Source organism: Nuphar pumila, chromosome 16 (genome assembly GCF_984573655.1).
Source record: "Nuphar pumila chromosome 16, dmNupPumi1.hap1.1, whole genome shotgun sequence".
Lineage (NCBI taxonomy): Eukaryota > Viridiplantae > Streptophyta > Magnoliopsida > Nymphaeales > Nymphaeaceae > Nuphar > Nuphar pumila.
Genome location: NC_143264.1, coordinates 47,537,945 through 47,562,489, shown reverse-complemented (window position 1 = coordinate 47,562,489; position 24,545 = coordinate 47,537,945). Strand labels below are relative to the sequence as shown.

The 24,545-nt window shown below is 37.6% G+C and overlaps 1 protein-coding gene across 1 annotated transcript; it reads left to right on the top strand.

Annotated features, from left to right (window-relative positions):
- Positions 1-4,252: 4,252 nt before the first annotated feature.
- On the top strand, positions 4,253-6,005 carry LOC149813222 (4-alpha-glucanotransferase, chloroplastic/amyloplastic-like). Its single transcript, XM_089992313.1, has 4 exons — positions 4,253-4,616; positions 5,211-5,273; positions 5,716-5,804; positions 5,900-6,005. Exons 1-4 carry the CDS (start codon positions 4,263-4,265, stop codon positions 5,988-5,990), a joined length of 597 nt encoding a protein of 198 aa, XP_089848439.1. The 5' UTR covers positions 4,253-4,262; the 3' UTR covers positions 5,991-6,005.
- Positions 6,006-24,545: the final 18,540 nt, after the last annotated feature.

Genomic DNA, 24,545 nt, shown 5'->3' with positions numbered 1-24,545 from the left:
GGTCTATCCAAATGAGGTTAGTCTATATACTAAGCTAGTACCTTGTTTCACATGAGGGATTTCTCTTGATGTCAGTAATTATGACTGAGAAGCCTTTCTGAGTGAGGTTGATGAATCCAATATTTGAAAAATACTAAAACAATATGGATGAAAGTAAATATATCATGTCATGAAATAACTTTGTAAAAAATGGGATGTCTATAGGCATTTGGGAAGTTTTTGAACTGGTTTTGGAGAGAGTTCATTTCAGCAAGGCCCTACCAAGATATTATCTAGCTGAGTTTGGGTAAGTTTCAGAGCAACAATGAGTAATGGTTGTTTTGTGAACCTGATCCACATCAATTGTTTCATCTTGATCCATGTTAGATATTTGTTCATTCCTTTGCTCTCACATTTTCTCTGTGACTCGAACCATGACATCTTGGCTACCAAACAAAGTTAAGTAGATGCCAATATGACTTTGCAAAAATCTAAGAATTGATAGCGCTCAAATAAGCAATTTTTCACACAGGTTCATTCAATGATGTTAATTGGATCTTGATAGCCTGAGAACTCTAAAATACCTAACTTGGTAGCAAATGCTTCAATGTTGTATACAACTTCAGTTTTGGGTGAGTTTGATGGCTTTGGGTTAAAAGTTTGATGGTTCAGATGCAGTTATGGGTTGGATGAGAATTTTGGATTTTTTGGTAGTATTAGGTTGGGTTTGTACGGTTTTGGGTTGGATCTCGGTGTGAAGGGGTTGGGTTTGGAAAAGCTAGAGTCAAATTTGGGTCAAATCCATAATTTAAATGAGGATGTGGGCTAGAGAATTGGTTTTGATTAGTGAAATCAGTTTCAGTGCCATGAAAACCAAGGTGTATCGGATTTGATAAGGTATTAATCGAGCTGAATCGGTTTGGATTAGATCCGGTTCGGTCTTACCGGCCCATTGTGCTAACGGGGGATGGGAGATGGTGTAGGTAGTTAGGGCTTGGAGCCACCCCACCCTCCCCGACTACATGGTTCATTGGGTGGTAGGAAGGCCTTGCCGCCGGTGTGGCAAAGTCTCGCCGACCTCTCTTGTCCAGTGAATAATAGTTAGAGAGGGATCGGCTGGTGGCCTGGTAGTCCGTGTGGGTAAAGGAGAGGTCGAAACCACCTCTCCCCACTGCTGGTTTGAGTGGCAGATCGGGAAGGGTTTTCACCAAGGGGAGAAATCCCGCCAGGCAAGCTTGGCCAGTGATAGGTGGCCGACCAGATGTTGGTCGATGGAGCTCCCCTTCCATGGTGTATTTGGTTCAGAGTTTGGCTGGTATCCAATTAAGATTTGGTGGGCCAAAATAGGGGTGGTGGTGGGTGAAGACGGGGAAGCCCGTGGTGGTGGTGATTGTGGCATATACCTTTCGATGGGTGGTTGGGTGAGAGGGGAACAAAGAGGAGAAGGTGGGAGAAAAAGAAGGGACATGTGGTGGTGGAGGAGAAGAAAAAGAAGAGAAAAATAGTGAGGGGCAATAGGAAGCGACCGAGGGGTTGATGGTCGAACGACAACGGTTGGCTGCCACCTCAATCACAACACCACAATGCATCGTTGGGAAGTGAATGAGTGCCTATGGTGGTTCATAGGTGCACACTCTAACCCCATAAAAATCTTCGTCAAACTGCTGCACCATGGACATGGATGTATCACGGTAATGGTTGGGGACCGCTGTAGATTGTTGAAGTGATTGGGCATGCTGCTATGCTTGATGTTGATCCTGGTAATTATAAAACATGTAATCTATAAAAACCCGCTCCTTAGGTTTTGTTAGATGAATCCCATGAAACCAATAGGATTGTCCTTAGAATGGAATCGAGACAATGGTCCCTTGCTTTGATACCAATTGATGTAAATTCAATTTATAAAAAAAAATCTTTCAATTAAAAGATTATCTAAAAATAAATAAAAAACATATAAAAATAAGAAAATAATAAGAAATTAAAGTAAAACTAAAAATACCTTATTTTAATATCCCAATCCACTGCTTAATTACAAAATCTCTCACCTATAAATAAATAAAATTTCCTAATTATGAATTAAACAAACTACCTAATTTCATAACCTTCTAAAAAGATAAAACCTATCCTTACAATATGGATCAGACATAATGATCCAATATCCAAACAAAAAGATAAAAAAAATCTGAAAACTCAAATGGATATGAATGGACCCTGCTAGACCAGGTTCACTTTGCTCCATTCCTGCATCACATTGGCACTGACATGTGCAGGCCAGGGATCAAGTTTGGTCTATTGGATATGGATAGTTGAAATAGACAGAGGCAGGACCTTGGTTGGATCTTGGTCAAGATTTGGGTTTGGGCTAGAAATGCCCACAATGGGTGTGAGACTTCTAGCTCTCCAACCCTACGGAGCTTGTTGGCAAACATTGGGAATAGTCCCCAGCCCAGTCCAAGTAGCATCCAGTGTGGACTAGATATCCAAATGGATTGGGTTTGGTCAGATTCAATCCAAATGAAAAATTTAATTATAGATATGAATCCTTTGATTGATAAGATCCAAATATGTATTCATGTAGGATTCGGATTTGCTTAATCAGTTAGTTTGGAACTCACATTGGATTCAAGTAAGTATTTTGTGATGAATCTGTGTTGAGATTTGAGTCAAACCCTATCAGTTTGCACCTTTACATGTAAAAGCTTGTCTGAATAGGATCTTATCAGAGCCGACTCTTATTACTGTTCTACTTTCAGCATGTAAAATGTAAAAAAGAAAACAATCAAATGTCAGGCAGAAATCTATTTAAAAAAGCTGCCAGTTTTTTTTTCTGTCATTCTTTATTCTGAAGTGAAAACCTCCCGTACGTTTCCAGGGGGGGTATTTGCCCATCCATCTATCCCAATGAACCATCTATGGAAGCGTTCTACTTTTTTCTATTCTTCACTCTCATGTACTGATGGCGTCGGTGACTCTGTCTAACATCCTAACTTTAAGTGTGTACATTACTACATTTCACGTTTTCAACCGATTTCTTTTACCCTCTTGTTTTAAAAACACAGTTGGAATCACACGGTTGATCACTGTTCAGTAAACGAAAATTCAATAATTATATTTTAACAAAAGAATATCAAATGAGCTATTCTCTCTAGGCACAGCCAATCATCAAATGGGGAGCACGAAAGCACCGCCATTACCGTACAAAAGTTTCTCTTATTTATATATATGAAACAAAAAACCCTTTTGTGCTCATCCAATAGTAATATAAAAGTAAAATATGAATAGATTCAAAAAGCACAAATGAAAACCCTGCATTGCACCGAATTAAGGTGTCGACGGTCGGGTTTGATTCAGATTCAGGTGGAATCAGACTTGGACCAGATTTTTGGGTATGGTATAGGATTTTAACCCAGATCTAATCTGGTTTATTATGAGAGAAATCATACCGGGACCCAATAAAAGCTATATGAATCAGACTCGGATCATACCCAGTCAAATAATAATATTTATTATTTACATTGAAAATTATGGGTCTTAATACAAACTCAGGTCAGACCCGGGGCTCGTATAAAATTTCACAAACTATACCAGAGTCCATGTGTTAATCGGACCAGGTCTTAATCAGGTCTTCTTATTTGTCATCATACCAGGACCCCATAGGATTCGGTCCAGGTCGGGTTTGGATAAAACCGACCCGTTAACACCCTACACCGAATCGAGCGATATTGTTTACGAGCACTTGGCTAAGGGGTTAGCTCTTATTGTATATCCGAAGTTGGCCATACATCACAAGTTACATGTTTTGGTGAAAAGATCAGATGCAATATGATTGCACAAGCACTGTCAGGTGTGGGGCCCAAGACCTGACGGAGGGCGATTGAGTGCTTAATGCACAATTTTTATTTTTGTGCAATCATATTGCACCCGATCCGGACTCCATGTTTTTGGAGGAGGGTATTATTCCTCACCGCAACGCTCAAGTTAAGGATCCATTGATTACAGTGAAAGTGGGATTTTACGTCGAGTTCGATCAAACTAAGGACTCAGTAAAAGAAGTGATGGGATCCATCTTAACATTTAATCTTAGCCGTTCAACCAACGGTTGGGATTAATTACATTCTCAGCTGGATGTAAACTGATCTTAGCCATATATCCAGATGCATCAATTAGACGGTCAAGATCGACGTACCTCTGTGCCATATGTCAGGAGGATTGGATCCTTTTTGAACGGCACCTACTACTGGAAAACTCTCTCTCTCTCGCCGTTACTGTGTTGGCCGCGGAGAATGGCGCTGTCTCTTCACTACCACACACCATCTTCCCCACCGGCCACCAAGCAACCCCATTTCGGCAAGCGGCTCTCTCCTCTTCCTACGCTCTCTCCACGGAAATCAGGTTTGGGGTTCAAACCGGCCGCGACCAGAAGCCCTCTGCGCAATGCCGCGGACTTCGCAGTGGGCGAAGACCTACCAGAGGATTACGGCGAGTGGTACCCCAGGAAGGAGGCTAAGGACCGAAGGCATGCGGGCGTCTTGCTCCACCCCAGCTCCCTGCCGGGTCCCTACGGCATCGGCGATCTCGGCGACGAGGCATTCCGTTTTCTGGATTGGCTGCATTCCGCCGGTTGCTCCGTTTGGCAGGTGAAAATTCGGTCATGGTGCCTTTTGATTAGCTGTTTCTTCGTCTCAATTGGACTGAATTTTTGGAATTGAGGTTGTTCGGTTTAAGGTTGTGGAATGTGTTTAGATTTTTTCTGCTAAATTAGCAATGCTTGGCCTGAATTGAATTTAGTTCAACCTGAATGGGGCCTTGAGTCGCGTTTGCGTTAATTAGGTTTTTCTGAACTTCATGGTTTTCTTGAAGATGTCGAACTCTGTTTTGTATCTCAACCCTGAAAATTTTGTGCATTGGTAATGATATTTGTATTCTTAGGAATACCTGTGGATTTTTTTTTTGTTGCATTTGTTACCCAATAACAGATAGGCTTGATGAATGTACATTCTACTTGAGCTTGTTATGAGAATGGTGATGTTTGTTTCCCTATTCTTGCTGCCATTTCACCAAAATATGTCATGTTAAGGCGACGTCATTCTTTTATTGTGTGTATTTCGTTTTTTTTTTCTGAATTCTTCCTTTTCTTAGATGTTTCTGTTATTCAAGGTCGACGGTTTATTTGTAATATTGCAATCATCTTTGTGTGATCATTCTTTTAAGTTTTTTCTTAATTTGAACAGGTTCTCCCTCTAGTTCCACCGGGCCGGAAAGGCAGTGAAGATGGGTTGCCCTATGCAGGCCAGGTATTGTTTGTGATAGTTGCACTAAGCGTAGTGTAAATGCCAGTAAGTTGCAAAGTCTAAATCAATTAGACAGTCATGTGCGCACAGGCAAAATGATGTACCTTGACAAGAGATGCTGTATTCTCATGGCTACAAGCTACTGATAGTTGTAGTGTGAATTTTTGCATTTGAAAATTGTTTGAGAATTTATGCTATGTTGTGGATCCAAAATGGAGCTAAATCATAACAAAGTTATGTATGCATGACATATTGTCTGTTATGCTGTGCGGCGTTCAACTTCTTGTTTCAATGAATTTAATTGGATTCGATTTCATCATCCAGTTTCCCCTACCAAACACTGGAGTTCTCATGTAAACTGTACTCTAGTTTTCCTCTTAGTACTGTGTAACTGCATTGTCATATAGCGGCTGAGTTGTCTGAGATGATATATACTTGGCTGCAGGATGCAAACTGTGGTAATACACTTCTTATTTCTCTGGAAGAACTTGTCAAAGATGGTTTGCTGGAGGAGGAAGAACTCCCAGAGCCAATGTGAGGACTGTTAAGAGCTTTCATCGATATGCAAAGCATAAACTTTTTTGGAAAATGCTAATAATATTATTTGCGCTATATTTCTTAAATGCAAGGGATGAAGCATATGTGAGATTTGCAGATACTGCCGACATAAAAGATCCTTTGATTGAAAAGGTAACAATGTATAGGAAATTTTGCACTTGAACTTGTAACTTACCTTTGCCTATTGTATTTGAAGACACCATGCACCGTAATTCGCTGGCCATGACACTGAAATGTTTCTTTGAAATTTGGTTAATATTTTTTTGGGTTATTTAGTGTTGGATACTTTTCCTCCTGAAGTAGCGATTCTATAGGACTTGCCTTTCTTCATTGTAGGCATTTTTTTAAAATAGCTATTTCTCTCCATTATTAACTTGATTGTCACGATGTATTTCACAGGTATGGTTCAAGATGTCTTCATCATACCCTTGATTTCTCTAAGCATCACATGGGCATTGACAATATAAAAGTCATTTTGCACTGAGATTTCCATATAATAACTTCATTATTCTGCATAAATGAGAAATTTTACTTAATACTTTATTTTTACAAAGATACTACACATATATTTTATTTATTTATTTATTTTCTGCACCCTAATTTGAAGAATGACATTGAACTCAAACTTGGACTCAAGGGATTTGGGCTCATTTAGGTCTATCTGGATGGTTTGTTCCATCATCTTCTCAAGTTCTTAAAGACAGTTTTACTGGCTAACAAGCTTTTTTCCCCCTTGTTTTTTTCTCTTCTTCTCCCAACATCCTTCCTACTAAAATTTTGTCAACCAAGTGATGCCTGGTAAGGGGAGAAGAGAGAGAGAGCTCTGATTTTTGTTGGGAATCAACAACCACAATTACACTTAGTGGTTGCACTAAAACATCATTAAGGTAAATAGGTTTTACAATTCTTTTACATGGACAAAACTGCCCTGGGTTAGTAATGTATATTACATTACAATATAACATATACGTGAACCATATGGATCCTCTACAAGATCCATATCTGACACATATTCTAATACCCTCCCTCAAGTTGTGCATGAGAGTGAACCATGTGCAACTTGTTCTTCAGGTACCAGAAACGGTTACTTGTGAGACCTTTTGTGAACATATCAGCGACTTGGTCTTCTGAAGACACATAAACCGGTTCAATCTCTTTATCTGCTATCTTTTATCTGATGAAATGTTGATCAATCTCAATATGCTTGGTCCGACTGTGATGAACGGGATTGAACGCAATTTGTACAGCACTTCTATTATCACACATGAGAGTCGAACTTGAGATACTCTCTCCCATCTCTGTAAGTAGATGTCTAATCCAGGTCACTTCTGCTGTGGTAGCTGCCATAGATCTATATTCTGCCTCTGTGCTAGATCTTGCCACAGTTTTCTGTTTTCTGCTACTCCATGAGATAAGATTGCTTCCAATGAAAACACAGTATCCTGAAACAAACCTCCTTTCATTTGGGTCCCCTGCCCAGTCTGCATCTGTATAGGTCAATATGTCATGTTTCGGTGTTACCCATAAAGATTGTACATATGTGAGTCCATCACCCACCGTGCCTTTTAGATAGCGAATAATACGTTTGACAGCATCCATGTGACCAGTCTTTGGTTCATGCATGAACTGAGATACTTGATTTACAATATATATAATGTCTGGTCTAGTAAAGGTAAGGTACTGTAACATGCCCACTAAACTGCGATACTTGCTTGCATCAGGATATAACTCACCATCACAAATACTGAGTTTTTGATTGACAACACTGGGTGTAGGCACAGGTTTGCAATTTGTCATTCCTGCTTTGGCTAGAACATCAAGAGTGTATTTGTGTTTAGTCAATGACATTTTTTCATCCTGTCTGTCCACCTCTACACCAAGAAAATATCTTAGTTCTCCAAGATCTTTCATCTTGAATCGCATACTTAGTAAAGCTTTAATTCGTTGAATATGGTCTGGAGCATTACCAGTGATCACTATATCATCAACATATATAAGTAAGAAAACCATACTGGTTCCATCCCTGTATATGAATAGAGAATGATCTAGTTGAGAACGAATAAAACCGTGGTTCTGAATCTCTAAGGAGAAGCTTTCAAACCATGACCTGGAGGCTTGCTTTAAACCATACAATGCTCTGGTTAATTTGCATACATATTCTTTTGGGTCTCCATCTGCATAACCTTGAGGCTGCTCCATGTAGACCTCTTCTTTTAAATCCCCATGAAGGAATGCATTTTTAACATCAAGCTGACTAAGGGTCCACTCATGTTCAATAGCTAGGCCAAGGATAATACGAATAGTCCCCATTTTCACCACTGGACTGAAAGTCTCATCATAATCTTGACCGTATTCTTGAGTGAATCCTTTGGCAACAAGACGTGCCTTGTATCGTTCAATGCTACCGTCCAGTTTATACTTAATCTTATACACCCATTTTGAGTCAACAACATTTTTATCTGGGGGACGACCAACTATCTTCCATGCTTGACACTCATGAAGTGCCTCGATCTCCTCAGTCATCGCTTCAATCCATTTGTTAGATTGAACAGCTTGACAAAACCCAAGTGGTTCATCGTGTTTTTCAACCTTGGATAGAAAAATCTGAAAATCCATAGAGAAGTTATCATAACTCACCCATTTTTCAATAGGGTGCCTTATCCTGCCTGATCTTCTTGGTGCCTCTCTGTTGCTGGACAATGCCACGTGTTCTCCAATAGGTGCATCTGTTTGCTCTCTGGGTCTCCTTGTATAGACATTTTCTTTGTATCTCAGACATTCTGTTTTCGATATCTTATCTGAAGCCGTCTCATTATGTATGCTTTCAGGAGCCAAAGTGGTATGTTCAGCAACATGTGAAATAAGTTTAGCACTGAGCCATGGATCATACCAATTATCAGCTACGTCACCATGTTCATGGTTGTGATTTGCTTTATTTTCCAGAAAACTATTTTCATCAAAAACAACGTTTTTGAAAATTCTGATCTTCATATTGGCAGGGTCATAGCACCTGTAACCCTTGTGTTCATCTGCATAACCTACAAATTGACATATAGAGGCTTTGTCCTGAAATTTGGTTCTCATGGATTTGTCAATGTGTACATAACATGTGCATCCAAAAACTCGTAACTCATCATAATCAGGATGTACACCAAAAAGAACATAATAAGGAGACTTATTTTCAAGGATAGGCATAGGAAGACGATTTATCACATGAGTGACAGTGTGAAAAGCTTTTGTCCAAAGACTAATGGGCAAGTTACAACCATGCATCATACTCATTGCACTTTCAACGATATGTCTGTGTTTACGTTTAGCAATTCCATTTTGTTGTAGAGTGTATGGGCAAGAAACTCTACGATGTATCCCATTATCTTGGAGAAAATCTAAAAATTCTTTGGAGGAATACTCACCACCTCCATCACATTGGAGAATTTGAACATTTTGGGAGAATTAAGTTTTAACATAGGCATGCAATTGACGGAAAATAAGAAAAACCTCTGATTTGTGTTTCATAAAGAATATCCAGGTAAAACGAGAGAAACTGTCAATAAAAGATACATAATATTTACTTCCAGAAGAGGAAGGATTGGGGGCTGGGCCCCAAACACCAAAACATATTATCTCAAAGGGCATGAAGGCTCTTTTATTTATTTGATGAAAATGAAGTACATGACTTTTGCAGACCTAACAACTGGGATACATTTTATCCTTCAATGAAGGTGAAATAGACTCTGAAAGAAAACCATTGGACACTAACTTTTCAATAAAGACTTGACTACAATGACTAAGACGAGAATGCTAGAGATCTGGCTTATTACATTTGGATATACTTAGGACGCTTTTAGAGACATGATCAGACTTGGACTTCAGGACACTGGAGGCTGGATCTTCATTGAAGACATACATGTTTCCACGTCGCTCTCCTTTAGCGAACATCTCCTTCGTTTGAAGATCCTTGACAAAGACAGAAGTAAGAGTAAATTCCACAGATGAATTGGTAGAGTCAACAAGCTTAGAAACATAGATAATATTTTTCTTTATATTTGGTGCATGAACAACATCAGACAAATGAATAGATGACTCAGACAAAGGAATGAGGACGTTGCCTATGTTTGAAATAGGGTGATGAGTCCCATCTCTAGTTACAATATTAGATTTACCAAAATAGGGAGTCAAAGTAGAGAACTTACCTGCATTGCCAGTGACATGAGTTGCTGCCTCAGAGTCAACATACCATATTCCATCATCATTCTGTTTCAGATTCAAGTTGGCCATCGCAGATAAGGGAAGATCCTTAGCATCATCATTGACCCAAAATGTACCTGCAGTTCCTGATGTAGCAACATTTCTATTGTTTTGCGTTTATTCCGATTGGGTTGAACCAGCAATTGGCTTTGATGTGACCTCGTTTGTTACACTGGTAGCATCTGGGAACATTCTTTGAAAAACTGACAGTGGAATTTGGTGTAGGTAGTAACCCACGTCCACCCTAGATTGGAGTTCCCCTGCCTCTTCCACGTCCTCCTCATGTACGATCAGCTATCATCTTTGTGGTAAGAACCTCATGCGTAGATGATTGTCCTGTTGAAACATCAAACATGCTTTTCAGAGTCGTCTCGTACTGAAAAAGTTTGGCACGTAATTTCTCAAAACTGAGCAACATAGGTAAGCATAATAAAGAGGTAACAAGAACATGATACTCTGATCCCAGGGCATTCAATGTCTGCTGCACCTTTTCTTTATCTGACACTGGATACCCAACCATGGCTAATTGATCTGTGATGCTTTTGACTTGATTTAAGAATTCAATAATGCTCATTGCTCCCTTTTTTAACATATGAAATTCACGTTTAAGAAACAACACTTTAGCCTCTGATATCTCAGAATAGGTCTGAGCTAAAACCTCCCACAAAACTTTAGATGTGCAATCATCCAGAATGAAAATCAATTCTTCTTGTGACAATGTGGAAGTGATGTACGATGAGGGCCTGGTCGCGTTTCATCCAAGTAACAAACGCAGGGTTGCGAATAATATTTGGCAATCCTCCATCCTCTTTGGCTTCAGTTGTGATAAATTCTGTAGGCATTAGAGTGGAGCCATCCAAGTGACCTGAAAGATCCTGACTTCGAATAAAAGGGGCAATTTGCCTTTTCCAAGTCAGATAGTTGTTTGTAGTTAATTTTTCCGAAACTAGCTGCCCTAGGAAATTGGAAGAAAGACCCGAATTGGCTGAAGTATCCATTTGTAGACTTGTTGACAAAAACATTTTTCTATGATGAACAGAATGACACTAGTGGCTGAAACTGGATTGTTTTATCATAAACTGGCACAGTTGACAAAAATCGGCACAGAGAAAGCAATGTCACGACAAGAGAAATATATTTTTGTGAGTGTAAAAAAAAATTGACAGAAAACGAATGGGAGATCTTAGATATGGGCAGGTAAAATAAACGAGAATGGGGCAGGCGTGACAGGCAGATTCCTTGTTGGGAAAACTAGGGAACTCGACTTTTCTAATATTAGAATATTAGATATTAGATATTGGATATTAGAAGATGATAAGACAAGAGGGAAAAACAGGAAAATAGACTTTTCACAGCAAAGCAGGTTGCGAGATGAGATAAGAAGAAAGGGAAAAACAGAAAACTCGACCTGTTTTAGAGAACTTGGCTTTTGGGTTCGGTTGAAGAAGATGAGGAGGACTCGACTGAAGAAACTCGGCTTTTGGGCTCGACTGAAGAAGATGAGGACTTGGTTGAAGGAACTCGACTTTTGTGAAGATCCTGTGAACTCGTCTGAAGAAGATAAGGAGCAAGCTCGACTGAAGGAACTCGGCTTTTGTGAAGATCCTGTGAACTCGTTTGAAGAAGAGAAGGAGCAGGCTCGACTGAAGGAACTCGGCTTTTGTGAAGATCCTATGAACTCGTCTGAAGAAGAGAAGGAGTAGGCTCGGTTGAAGGAACTCGGCTTTTGTGAAGATCCTGTTAACTCGTCTGGAGAAGAGAAGGAGCAGGCTCGGCTGAAGGCAGATCATAGCCAATGGAGCAGACCCTTTCACGTTCCTGATAAAGACACTTTTACGCCCAGAGTTGCCGCTGCTCATGATACCATGATAAAATCCTGCAAAAATCGAGAGAGAGAGAAAGAGAGCTCTGATTTTTGTTGGGAATCGGTAGCCACTATTACACTTAGTGGCTTTACTAAAACATCATTAAGGTAAATAGGTTTTACAATTCTTTTACATGGACAAAACTGCCCTGGGTTAGTAATGTATATTACATTACAATATAACATACACGTGAACCATATGGATCCTCTACAGGATCCATATGAGCATGTTTTTAAAGGACCCTCACTCAGGAGAGCCATTGCAAAACTTAAAAGAATAGAGATACATCTAACATGATATCATAACCCTAGTACACAGCCAAATTAATAACACTCTTTGACTTTGTCTCCTTTACAAATTGCCGAGAAGCAACTCACCTTCAATTTGTTTTCTATCATGTTGGTTAGTTGAACTTGGAAATTTCTTGGCTTCATTTTGATTAAGGTCCTGCTTGAACATTTTCAGTAGATGCCTTATGTAATATCATGTATTTTTCCATGATTTTTAAATTCAAAAATTATGATTTTTAAATTAAGTATTTAATGAAATTGATAAAAATCATGGAAAATATATTTAAAAATAGTTGACGTCAGCTGGGCATGGCCTAGAGCCTACTGACAAGACCTAATTGAGCCAATTTTTGAGAAAATTTTCTATTTTAACCTTTAAATTTGAGCAAAAATTATACGAAATTTAGGTTAAATTTAGGCGAAATTTGGGGGCAAAAATAAAGTATGTGTACCATTTGATGCGCCTTGTAATTCTAAGCACATTGATGTCCTATTTTTCTAAAATCGGGTTATGGTTGGCTCGAAAATCGCTTTTTTTAAAAAATGACCTGCCTCTTTTTTTGCCTTTTTCTGAATTGGTTCGGACTGGATCTGTTCTGTTTGATCTAAGTTAATATGAATTTGGATCCAGTCTATGTCCCATATTAACTAAGATCTGGTCCAGTTAGGATCTATATAGATTTTGGATATGGATTTGGATCTGAATTCGAAATCGATACATGGCTAATTTAAAACTTTAAAATCAATTTAAAATTTAAATTGGGTAGGTAAAAGAACTGTACTCCAGAAAGACTTTCAGAGGGGGGCGACACCCTCTGGAATATTCTCAGGATATTATATTAATGATTAAAAAAAATAATTACTCTACTTATGGTAAGCCTTCTCTAGAGGGATGTCACCCTCTAGATAAATCCAATCAAAATAAAAAAACAATAAATAAATACTATAATAATAAAAGAAGGGGATAATAGTATATAAAGAGGGGTTGGTCTCCTCTCTCTCTCTAGAAATCGTGATTCTAGAGAGAGAGGGAGAGAGTTAGAGAGAGAGTAGAGAGAATCCCAAAATCGTGAGAGGGAGAGAGAAAGAAAGAAAAGAGAAGAAAAAAGAAGAAAAAGAAGAAAAAGAAGAAGAAAGAGTAGAAAAAAATCTATTTTCTATACATCCATTGTCTTCCTCCAGCCTTTTTCTATGCTTCGATTAAGGTACGGGTTTTTTTCTCTAACTTCGTACGGGAAGAAATACGTATAAACTAATTTATGTGTAAGTTTAGATGAAAAAGGAAAATCTGATTCAAAAATATGTATGCGCATGTATTAAGTGACAATTTTATGTATTTCTTGAGATTTTGATTTCTCTCTTGAAATATCTATGTTTTTATGTTGATTTTCTTGATTTGATATAAGCATGCCATTGATTTTTCCCTGCTTAAGCATGTGTTCAACTTTTGTTGACTTTGGATTTGCATACAGTGTGAGATACATGCTGTCGAGTATTCTTATAGTTTATGTCGATGACATAGTGGTGTCAAGTGATGAAGAAATATCTAAACTCAATCAGTACTTGAAGCAAGTATTTGATATCAAAGAACTAGGAAAGTTGAGGTATTTTTTTGAGAATTGAAGTGTTGCAGTCTTCCAAAGGATTAATTCTCTCACAGATGAAGTATGTAATAGATCTTCTAAAGGAGACCGTATGTCAGAAGCAAGCTCATTGTTACCCCAATGGAGGTGAACCATAGACTATGCAGGAATGAAGATAGCCCATATGAAGACAAAATCTGGTATCAGAGACTCGTGGGGAAGCTTATTTACCTTACCATTACAAAGCCTGATATTGCCTATGCTGTGAGCATATTGAGTAGATATATGCATGCCCTTAGTCAATCACATATGTAGGGAGTAACCTGAGTGCTGAGATACCTCAATGGAAATCCAGGTAAAAGGAATCCTTTATGCTAATCATAATCATTGCAGGGTACGGATGCCGACTTGGCAGGTTGTTTAGATGATAGGAGATCTACTACGGGCTATTGTGCATTTATAGGAGAAAATCTTGTGGCTTGGAAAAGCAAGAAACAAGATGTCATTTCTTGCTTAAGTGCTTCAGAATATAGGGCAATGGCACTAGGGGCATGTGAAGGTATATGGATAAGCTCTATTATGCAAGAAATTGGTATTAAGAGGGACAATCCTATGTTATACCGTGATAGCAAATCAGCTATCCATATAGCAATAAATCATGTATATCACGAGAGAACAAAACACATAGGAGTGGATTGTCACTTCATATGAGAAAAGATTGAAGATCAAACCTTTGAGATCACTCTTCTCAATACTCAAAGGCAACTTGCAGATGTTCTCACAAAGGTAGTGTTCAAGACAAAACATGTTGATTTGATCAACAAGTTGGGAATGATTGATATATCCGCCCCCAACTTGAGGGGTAGTGTTGAAGAGGTCTAATTCTGTCCATAATCATTGGCTATAATAGGAGTCCTTTTTCCATTGTATACATGTTTTTTTGGTGTTTTGAAATCTTGTAAGGGCATTTTTTCTGAACTTGAAAAGTACTTAACTTTAATAAAAAGGAGACTAGGATGATCGGGTGGTATTGCTCAATGTTGTCAGTATTAGTATCGGCTCTGAATCGTTTGGCCATTGATTCAGCTATATCGGTCGATACCGATACTCAAGAGAATTTGTAAAGACTCGTATTTTTGAAAAAAAAAATGTGTTTCGATCCAGGCTGGATCCGGCTTGATCCTGGTTGGATGTCGACCCACTAGTTGACATCCAGCCCCCCCATGGTTTATTTAAACCCCCCACAAGGGGGGGGGGGGGGTGTGGCGGTAGCGGCTCTGGCTCGCCATGAGAGAGCAACCTCTGGTTGCTGCCGTTTTTTTGAGAATGGGCAGCCAGAGGGAGGGCTTGATGCCTCTCCCTCCTGCCCTTCTGGCCGGATGGAGGGCAATCTCCTCCTACGCCTGCCTCCTTTTTCTGGAAAGACAGGCGGGGTTAGGCAAACCCCCCTGTCTGTCTCTCCCCCGCTCGCTGGGTTGGCCAGGTGGAGGGACTGGGCCATCTCCACCCGACACCCACCCTTTTTTTGTTGTTTTCCCTTTCGTTGGGTCAAACATGGAACTAGAGCCACCTGGGTGGTGGCTTTGTTTCGCCGCCCAAGGCTGCGGCGGTGGCAGCAAGGTTGCCGCTGTGCCAGCCTAGGTTCGGTTTTCGCCAAGGTGCCCTAAGTCGGGGTGCACCCTGGGTCTCGGGATGGGCTCAACTTGGCTTAGTAGAGGCACCAAGCTGCCCTGCCCCCCTCTTCTAATCGCTGCCCCTCGCACGAAACAGCGACAACTGTGTTAAAATATATCATTCAACCTTTGTAATATTATATATATTATATATATATATATAAAGGATAATACATATTCATATATTGTATATATGCATATGTATTATCCTAATTATATATATAAAATATATATTTCTCTATTTATAGGCATAGGGGTAGTTTAGACATTTCACAATTTTACGCATATTCCATTCGGAATATGTTTGTAATTTAATTTTATATTTTCTTTTTTTATTTTTCTCCTTTTTTTGGGTTTGAGCCACCTAAGGAGGCTCCCCAAAGAGTCGTTGGGGAGCCCCCAACGGTCACAAATGTGACCGTTGGGGAGCCCCCAACGGTCACAAATGTGACCGTTGGGGGCTCCCAACGACTCCTTTGGGAGCCCCCTTTGTGGCTCCTCTCTTGTGTTATAAATAGGGGTCTCCCCCTTGTATTTCCTTACTCCTTGGAGGAGCTTATGCTCCATTGTATAGGGTTTTTTACCCTCTTCTTCTTATTTCTTCAATAATATTCAACTTATGACTTTATGTCATATTTATCCCTTTTATGGGTTTATGTATTAGCACATGATGTGCTTGTGTTGTTCCCTTGAGTGGGTATATTCGCACTTAATGTGCATGTGTATGGGTTCATTATCGAACCTAAAGTATTCAAAGTCACTTTCTAACATGGTATCAGAGCAAGGTTGAGATCGAGTTGCTCTTTGGTGCATCAGGAAGCGTGGTATTCAAGAATTTTTTAAAGAAAAATGGTGAAGTATTCATTTCTCTCTCTTTTCTTTCTTAAAGTTATTCGGTATGCATTCTATTTCTTTAAGTATTGTATGAAGAATTTAATATGTTTTTTTATGTGTACTCTTTGTCATTATGTCTTTTTATAAAAATTTGAGTTACTTGATACTCTATTGAATCTTTTTCGTATACATACTTTTTCGTATGTTTTTCTTTGAAAAATTTTAAATGATAACTTGTTTGGCGAAAAATTAGATATATGATTGCTCAAAACTTGCTTTAATGAGTCGGTAAAAATTTATGACCATTGGAGCTTTGAATTTATATTTTAAACCTAACTTTGTTTATAAGAATACCTTTTATATGAATGGTAAGTCTTTAAAGAAAGGTATGTTAAGATTAAAATGTTTGTGAGGTGTAGTTTTTTTGAAAAATGCTTGACATATATGAAAAATTCCTTAATAAGTTTTGATTCACTTTCCAAATGTGTCCTTTTTATATGAGCAACATTTAATTAAGAAGGTTTTTTTTTTTTCCGGTTGAATTAAGTTTTAAAATAGTCTTATGGAATATGGTGATTTTCTTTGCATCTTTATACTCTTAAAAGATTTTTCAATTTGATTTAAAGAGCTTGTCTCATTATAAAATTTATGGTCTACACTAATGTTTGTTGCGTACTTATTGCATTAGGAGTTGGTAATAATCTATTAAGTCATGTTTTTTGATAAAACTTAAGAGTTTTGAATTTTTCCTCGATAAATGTTTAATTTTATAGATTTATGCCATAGTACAATCTTACTTTATCATAAGGTTTTTTAATAAATCTATTATTCTTCTTTGTTGGGATTTCTCCTACTTTAGTGGAGTTTCCCCCTTCTTTGGGAATTTTGTGTGTTTTTTGAGCTCTCTTTAAGGAGCCTTTCGGTCCTTATAATATTCTTGTGAGTATATACTCTTTTATGAAGATTTCATGGTTGTTGTGAGAAGATTGGTTGTGAGCATCATTTTTTAAGTTACAATAGTGGATTTCATAAGATTTTCAAACTTCACCATCTTTATGAATGCCTATATTGGCCTAAGTTTGTTATTTGCTCATTCAAGATTATTGTCATTTAAAAATCTTGCATTGCATAAAAGTGTATCTATTATCATTTGGTGTGCATTTAATTGCACTTTATATCTATCATAGTTGAGGCTTGTTTTTTACTTTTTCCAAATCGGTTCTTACGTATGATGTTGCTTAATATTTCCTAAATTGTGTTAGTTGCATAATAAGTCTTTTTTGTATAAATGACTTCTTTTGAAGATTAAGCATAATTCGGATTTATGCAAAATTGTTGTTGTAAAGCATATTATTGTGATTGATTATATTGGACCTTTGATTCAATTTTTAATCGGTCCTCTTTTCTTTGAAAAATGATTCCTAAAGTGTTTATTGCCTTTTTGTGGCATTTATATTTGTCCATCACATGTTATTTAATGCATCACTTGTTTGGCCTTATTATTGTTTTATTAGAGATGTTTGTTGAGGTGAGTTATGGGCACCTCGTGTTATATCATTCTAGATTGTCCACTTGCCATATTATAGATGGTGATTGAGGTGAGTTATGGGCACCTTAGGACTCTAGAATGATTTGGTATATGATCTCTAATTATGAGTGTGTCACTCATTGTTATGTCATTTTAGTTTGTCCACTTACCATATTATAGATGGTGGTTGAGGTGAGTTATGGGCACCTTGGGACTCTAGAATGATTTGGTATATTAGTGTGTCACTAGTTTAATGTTGGCCATTGATCTTATGGATGCTCTTATTTATATATATAAATGTGATGGATATATGATGTTTAAAACCTTAAATGTTTTAAGGTATATTAAAATCAAGGTTTTGGGGTTATTGCCCAACCTTTTATTGTTTATGAATCATATGAGTGCATTTGCACATTTATGTTTTGTGCTTTTGTGCACAAGTGTTCTTGGTGTGTGTATATTCACACGTTTTATTTCAAAATGATTTTGTTATGGGTATTCTTTTTTTGAAGAATATTGTTTCAAGGTTTTATTTATGTGTTTGTCATTACAAGTTTTATTGCCTCAAAAGTCTTCTCCTTTTATGCCCCTTATCTAAGTGTCATCATATGTAGACAAGAATTTTATTACACCTTCGTGTGTTGGTAGCCCTTTGTTGGCTTTTGCTCTCTTGGTCTAGTAGCTGAACACACTTGTCTTGAGTGTTATTTTATGTAGACAAGGCACGTTGATTCACACCATGTTGTGTGATTTTAGTCCATGTTGGCGTTTGTGTCCTTGTTCTAGTCGCTGAGATGTATGCCCATGGTTGGCTTATTTCACTCATTTCAAGTGACATCTTATGTAGACAAGAGATGTATTGTGTTTTAGCCCATGGTTGGCTTGTTACTCTTGTTCTAGTAGCTGAACATACTTGGTTTTGAGTGTATTTTTACGTAGACAAGAGATGCTTTTGGTCCATATTGGCGTGTATTCTCTTGTTCTTGTCGTAGATGCACTCATTTCAAGTATTATTATATGTAGACAAGAGGTTCTTTTGCACACCTTTGTGTGTGTCTTTGGCCTTTAATGGCATTATATTTATATTCTTGATCTAGTAGCTTATACACTTGATTTATGGGTTTTGGAGGACTAATGAGGTAATGATTTGTAATGGATGAACTATTGTCGAAATTTGCAAAATTTCATTCATGACTTGTGTTTTAAGATATTCAAGTGAATCATATTTTTGATATGCATATTTTAAAATCAAGTTGATTTTTTGACATTTAATCTATATATTAAGTGCTTATGGTTCGTTGGCCACTTTTGTATGCAAAATGTGTTTTTGTCAATTGAGTGAGATTTTCCTAAATGGGTAAGATTCTCTACTCAAATAACACTCTTCGTTTTGCCTCGTAAATGGATTTAAAACCTTGTGAACTCTTGTGTTTATTTTGTCTAAAGTATGTTTGGAGACTTCGTTTCTCTTGTTTGGCACTTCATTACATGTTTGAAGCATGTTCATTAATGATTCCTTTAAGTATTAATTCATTTCATGATAATATATGCATATGCTCTTTATGACCTTTTAGGATCTCATTCAATAAAGCATATGTAACTTATGCCTCTTCGTAGGCTTACTGTGGTGTCCCTTAGAGGACCATTGTGTTATTCCCTATTATGGGGTTATGTTTGTCCAATGTTGGACCTTATGAATGCATTATGCATTCTTGCAATTCATTTCCGCATAATTTGCTTCCGCTCACCATTTAACATGATATATGATTTTGAAATCTTGATTTTTCTAAATTTTCCTCATGCTAAAGTAATTATTTTATCATGTGATCTTGCATAAATATAATTTTGCACCTTGTTAGGAATGTTCCATTTGAGTAAAGTGCAAAGATATTTTTTACTTGTTCTTTGTTGTTGTTCCACAGGGATCTTGAAGATAAGTGAAAAAGGAATTACCTTGGATAGATCATGGAAGGTGCTCATCGTTAAAGACGTTGGAGGAAGACATTTGCATTTTCAATGGCATTCGGACTGAAGGCTCTTGAAGCTTTGAGATTCTTCCTCTTGCTTTCTTCAATCTTTTCGTTTCCCCACGCAAAGTTTGAGGGGGGGTGTTAAAATGTATCATTCAACCTTTGTAATATTATATATATTTTATATATATAAAGGATAATACATATTCATATATTGTATGCATATGTATTATCCTAATTATATATATAAAATATATATTTCTCTATTTATAGGCATAGGGGTAGTTTAGACATTTCACAATTTTACGCATATTCCATTCGGAATATGTTTGTAATTTAATTTTATATTTTCTTTTTTTATTTTTCACCTTTTTTTGGGTTTGTGCCACCTAGGGAGGCTCCCCAAAGAGTCGTTGGGGAGCCCCCAACGGTCACAAATGTGACCGTTGGGGGCTCCCAACGACTCCTTTGGGAGCCCCCTTTGTGGCTCCTCTCTTGTGTTATAAATAGGGGTCTCCCCCTTGTATTTCCTTACTCCTTGGAGGAGCTTATGCTCCATTGTATAGGGTTTTTTACCCTCTTCTTCTTATTTCTTTAATAATATTCAACTTATGACTTTATGTCATATTTATCCCTTTTATGGGTTTATGTATTAGCACATGATGTGCTTGTGTTGTTCCCTTGAGTGGGTATATTCGCACTTAATGTGCATGTGTATGGGTTCATTATCGAACCTAAAGTATTCAAAGTCACTTTCTAACAAACTGGTGCTGGCTTGGGCTTGGCCAGAACCAAGCGGAGCTCGGGCCAACCGAGTTCAACTCGGTCCCTAGCCGATTAGGGATCAAGATCGACTCGGTTGGAAAACGAGCCCAGCTCTATAGTTGACCTAGCCCGGCTTGACCCGGTCAACTCGAGTTGGGTTCGGGTTTAACCTCTGCAACACAAACGTCACTTATTCTATGAAATTAAGTTTGTTACATCGTTCTATTCGTAGCACGATAAAAACCATTTTCAACGCACCATTCGGCACAACGGACGAGACATGCTTACCAAGGTATGGGCCTTTAAGAACCTACGCTCAGAATCGTCAGAGATTCGGTCCATCTTTGAGGTAAGGAAAGTTGCATACGAGAACAAATGACAAAATACTTCTAACATACTTATATATATATGATTTTAACTAAAGGACGCAGTTTTGCGTATTCTTCTTTATTTAAATTACGTCATTTATTTTGCTGCCACACTGTAATGTGCACAGGCTCCTGCTTACGCAATTTATTTAGCCCGATATACGGTTTCATACATCGGGCATCGCTTATGCAATTTATGTAGCCCGATGTACGGTTTCGTACATCGGTCATCGCTTACGCAATTTATGTAGCTTGATGTATGGTTTCATACATCAGACATCACTTACACAATTTATTTAGCCCGATGTATGGTTTCGTACACCGGCCATTGCTTGCGCAATTTATTTAGCTCAATATGTGGTATTACACATCAGGTCTTGCTTTATATCATTTACTTTGCTGCCGCGCTGTAATGTGCACATGCTTATGCTTTAATATATATATTCTATATACATATATAACTTTATAAAGTATGCAGTTTTGAGTTCTGCTTATTTTAGATTACGCGTGTATGTATTTAAAGATGCATATTTGCACATCCTCGCCAAGTCTCTATTTTTAAAAAGATTTCACATGTGAGATTTCAAGTTCGCATTGTTCACTGTCTCAAAAAGCAAAACAAGTATTTGGCGTTTGTGTATTCGCAACTGAGTTTTCTCCTCAAACCAGCATAACGAAAAGGCTTCGACTATATAGCCCTATGTGGTATATACATCCGGTTCTTCTTTTTGATATTCGAAATGACTCAGATATTCTCCAACCTAAAGCACAAGACTTTGAAATTTTTAAATAATGTTGGGGTTTCTTTTCGAGAAACCAATATCTTTCTCATTATAGTGGTACTATCAGACGTGTACAACATATTAGTATTACGATAATTGGACGGGAGGCTTATAATAACCTCGTAGTGTGATAATGCACGATGATTAAAAGAAAATCACATAAATGATGATGTTCGCCTTCACAGGAAAAATGCTCGATTTGGTTTGAAAGACTAGAGCATATTGAATGAGTTGTCAGATAAAATAAAACCTGACATATTCATTTATTCTTTGGTTCTGTTAAGGAAGAGGATAGGATGGTACAAAAACTCTGATGGACAAGTTGTTAACTATGCTCTTAGAATAGCAATGACTTAGTGTCTCCAATCATCGGAGTTAGGGGACTGGGCTACCAAAAATTATCCTAGGTGTTAGATCTTATTGGATTTTGCAGAAGTTCGGATGCATCCCTTGCTATTTATGCCTTTGGGGAATTCTCTCTTGCTCACAGGTCGTCCCCTTAGGAGCGGACTCTGCTAGTTGTTCGGGGTATCAAAATACATAGAATAACAAACCCTCAGACAGTCTCAGTTGTTTTTATGTTTATCCTATGCGTATCCTTAGGTCCGTTAATTATCGAAACAAGATTACCATGCTTATTTTACTTATTCTGAACTGCACATCACGAAATGAACAACGCATATGTTAGTCTTGTTCTGAATTTTGATATCTATGCACCTACCAGATTTTTATAAGTCTAACCATTTTATGGGATACGAGTGATGATTAGGTTGATACTACAGGCACTTGCGCGTGACGTGATGATATCAAGATCTCACTCTTTCTTTGTTGTTTCGCTCTTGAGCACATTTTGTAATTTTGTATGAGGGTTTCTTTTGAAATTCATTTTTTGTATAAACTTTAATTATCAAAAACCTTGTTTTGATTCTATGCTTATATGGAAATACAAATCTAATGTGTAAAGAAAAGTTCGCCTGTAATCCGCCCAAGGTCCGTTAACTTGTTATTTCAAACACCATTTTTCGCTGAACTACCATTTTAAACTCTAAGAAAGGATTGAGTGCAAAGCCTTTAAATTTTTCCTAAAAAGTTTACAAGTTTGGGATTTTGGGGTGTTACAGAATTGTTGTGTATCGGCCCAAAAATAATAAAAAATTATTACATGTCAATCATAGCATGACTAGTGTTAAAACCATTAAAATAATATTAAAAATTTATTTTTTGGTATTTTTTTACATTTATTAAAAAATAGCTGGTTCAGGCTTGCTGCATATCGATTTTCTGCCGAGATGTGTATCAGCCGATACACACTGATACTGATAACATTGGTATTGCTCTCTTCCTTTCTCTTTCCTCTGATACTTTCTTTTTCCCTCTTCTTTTCTCTCTATTTTCTTCTTCGTTTTGCAGGCATCAAGAAAAGACACTCAGGCTGAATAGAGCCATCTATTCTCATTAGAGAATCCAAGTTGTTACAAGACCCAAAGATGAATTACAAGTGCGACCCATAGCCTTTATATAGACTCTTAGCTACCTAATTGTCCAGACTGACCTTGTAACAGCCCAGCCATTACATTCCCAGAATACCCTTGCCCAATTACCTTTAAGGCCCTTACATCCCATTCCAATACCCGACCTGTCCATTGGACCCACTTGTGCACTACTCGATTCCTTATAGAAGTCCAACTCGGCTAGGCTTTCATCGGAGTGGTACTGATCAATCCTATCAGGTGTGAGGTTCCTTGTTTTTTTCCCTGCTGGCCATCATTTATGATGCGTCCTGGTTTATCCAGTGCCATATGGCCACATTTTGTTATGATCTTTTGTCTAGTTCCATGACTCCATCTACCTGCCACTGACGTTCTCTCAGCGATTGGTGCAAGCCAATAACAAATTTTTTCATGGATACTTCGTTTTATTACCAGTAGCTGCTTCATAGGATGTGTATGTTTAATGTAGTTTAGGGTTGAAAAGTTAGCTTCAGACTGTTTAGATTTGGGAATTTTCAAAGTGATTTCACAGATGGTGATCTGGATTCTGGATTTGATTTGGGAATTTAGATGGCAGGTGACCTCTTGAGACAAGGAACTTGGAAGTATAATCATCTCTTCTACCATGTCTAAGAATTTTGAGCATGGAAAGACAAGTTAATGATCTTAATCTTCTATATTTGTTTCTGCTACGTAATAAGATGTCAGTGTTGAGGTAGTAAGAAGTTGCTTTCTACTAGAGTATGCCATCATATACTTCTGTTCATGCAAAAATTTATCTATGCCAGTTGCAGTTTAGGGAGCTGAAGATTGGGATTTGGGAGAGATCTCTTTGTGAATGTCTTCTTTAACTTCAGGTTCATGAGCTATCACACTTGTTATAGTTTGTTGCCTATAGGCCCTATACCACTTTCTCTTTATTACAAATTTAATAATCCATTATCTAAATATTTTTTCTTATAATTGCATGTGGTAAATAATTCTGGTGTTTCTAGGGTTTGAACGATTTCTACTCTTGTACGTCTCTATTCTGTCTCTGCAGGGGATGTGCAACAAAATTTTTAGTGTATCTTTATCCTAGTAAAATAATTAAGTTTTGAGCAATGCTATATCAGTATCGGTGTGTATTGGCTGATACGCATCGTATTGGCAGAATTTCTTTGCAGGGTTGAATCGGCTAATTTTTAATAAATATCAAAAAATACCAAAAAATAAAATTTAAAATGATTTTAATGGTTTTAACATGTGTCACCTAATGATTGACACATAATTTTTTATTATTATTTTTGGGCCGATACAAAACGATTCAGCTTAGTATTGG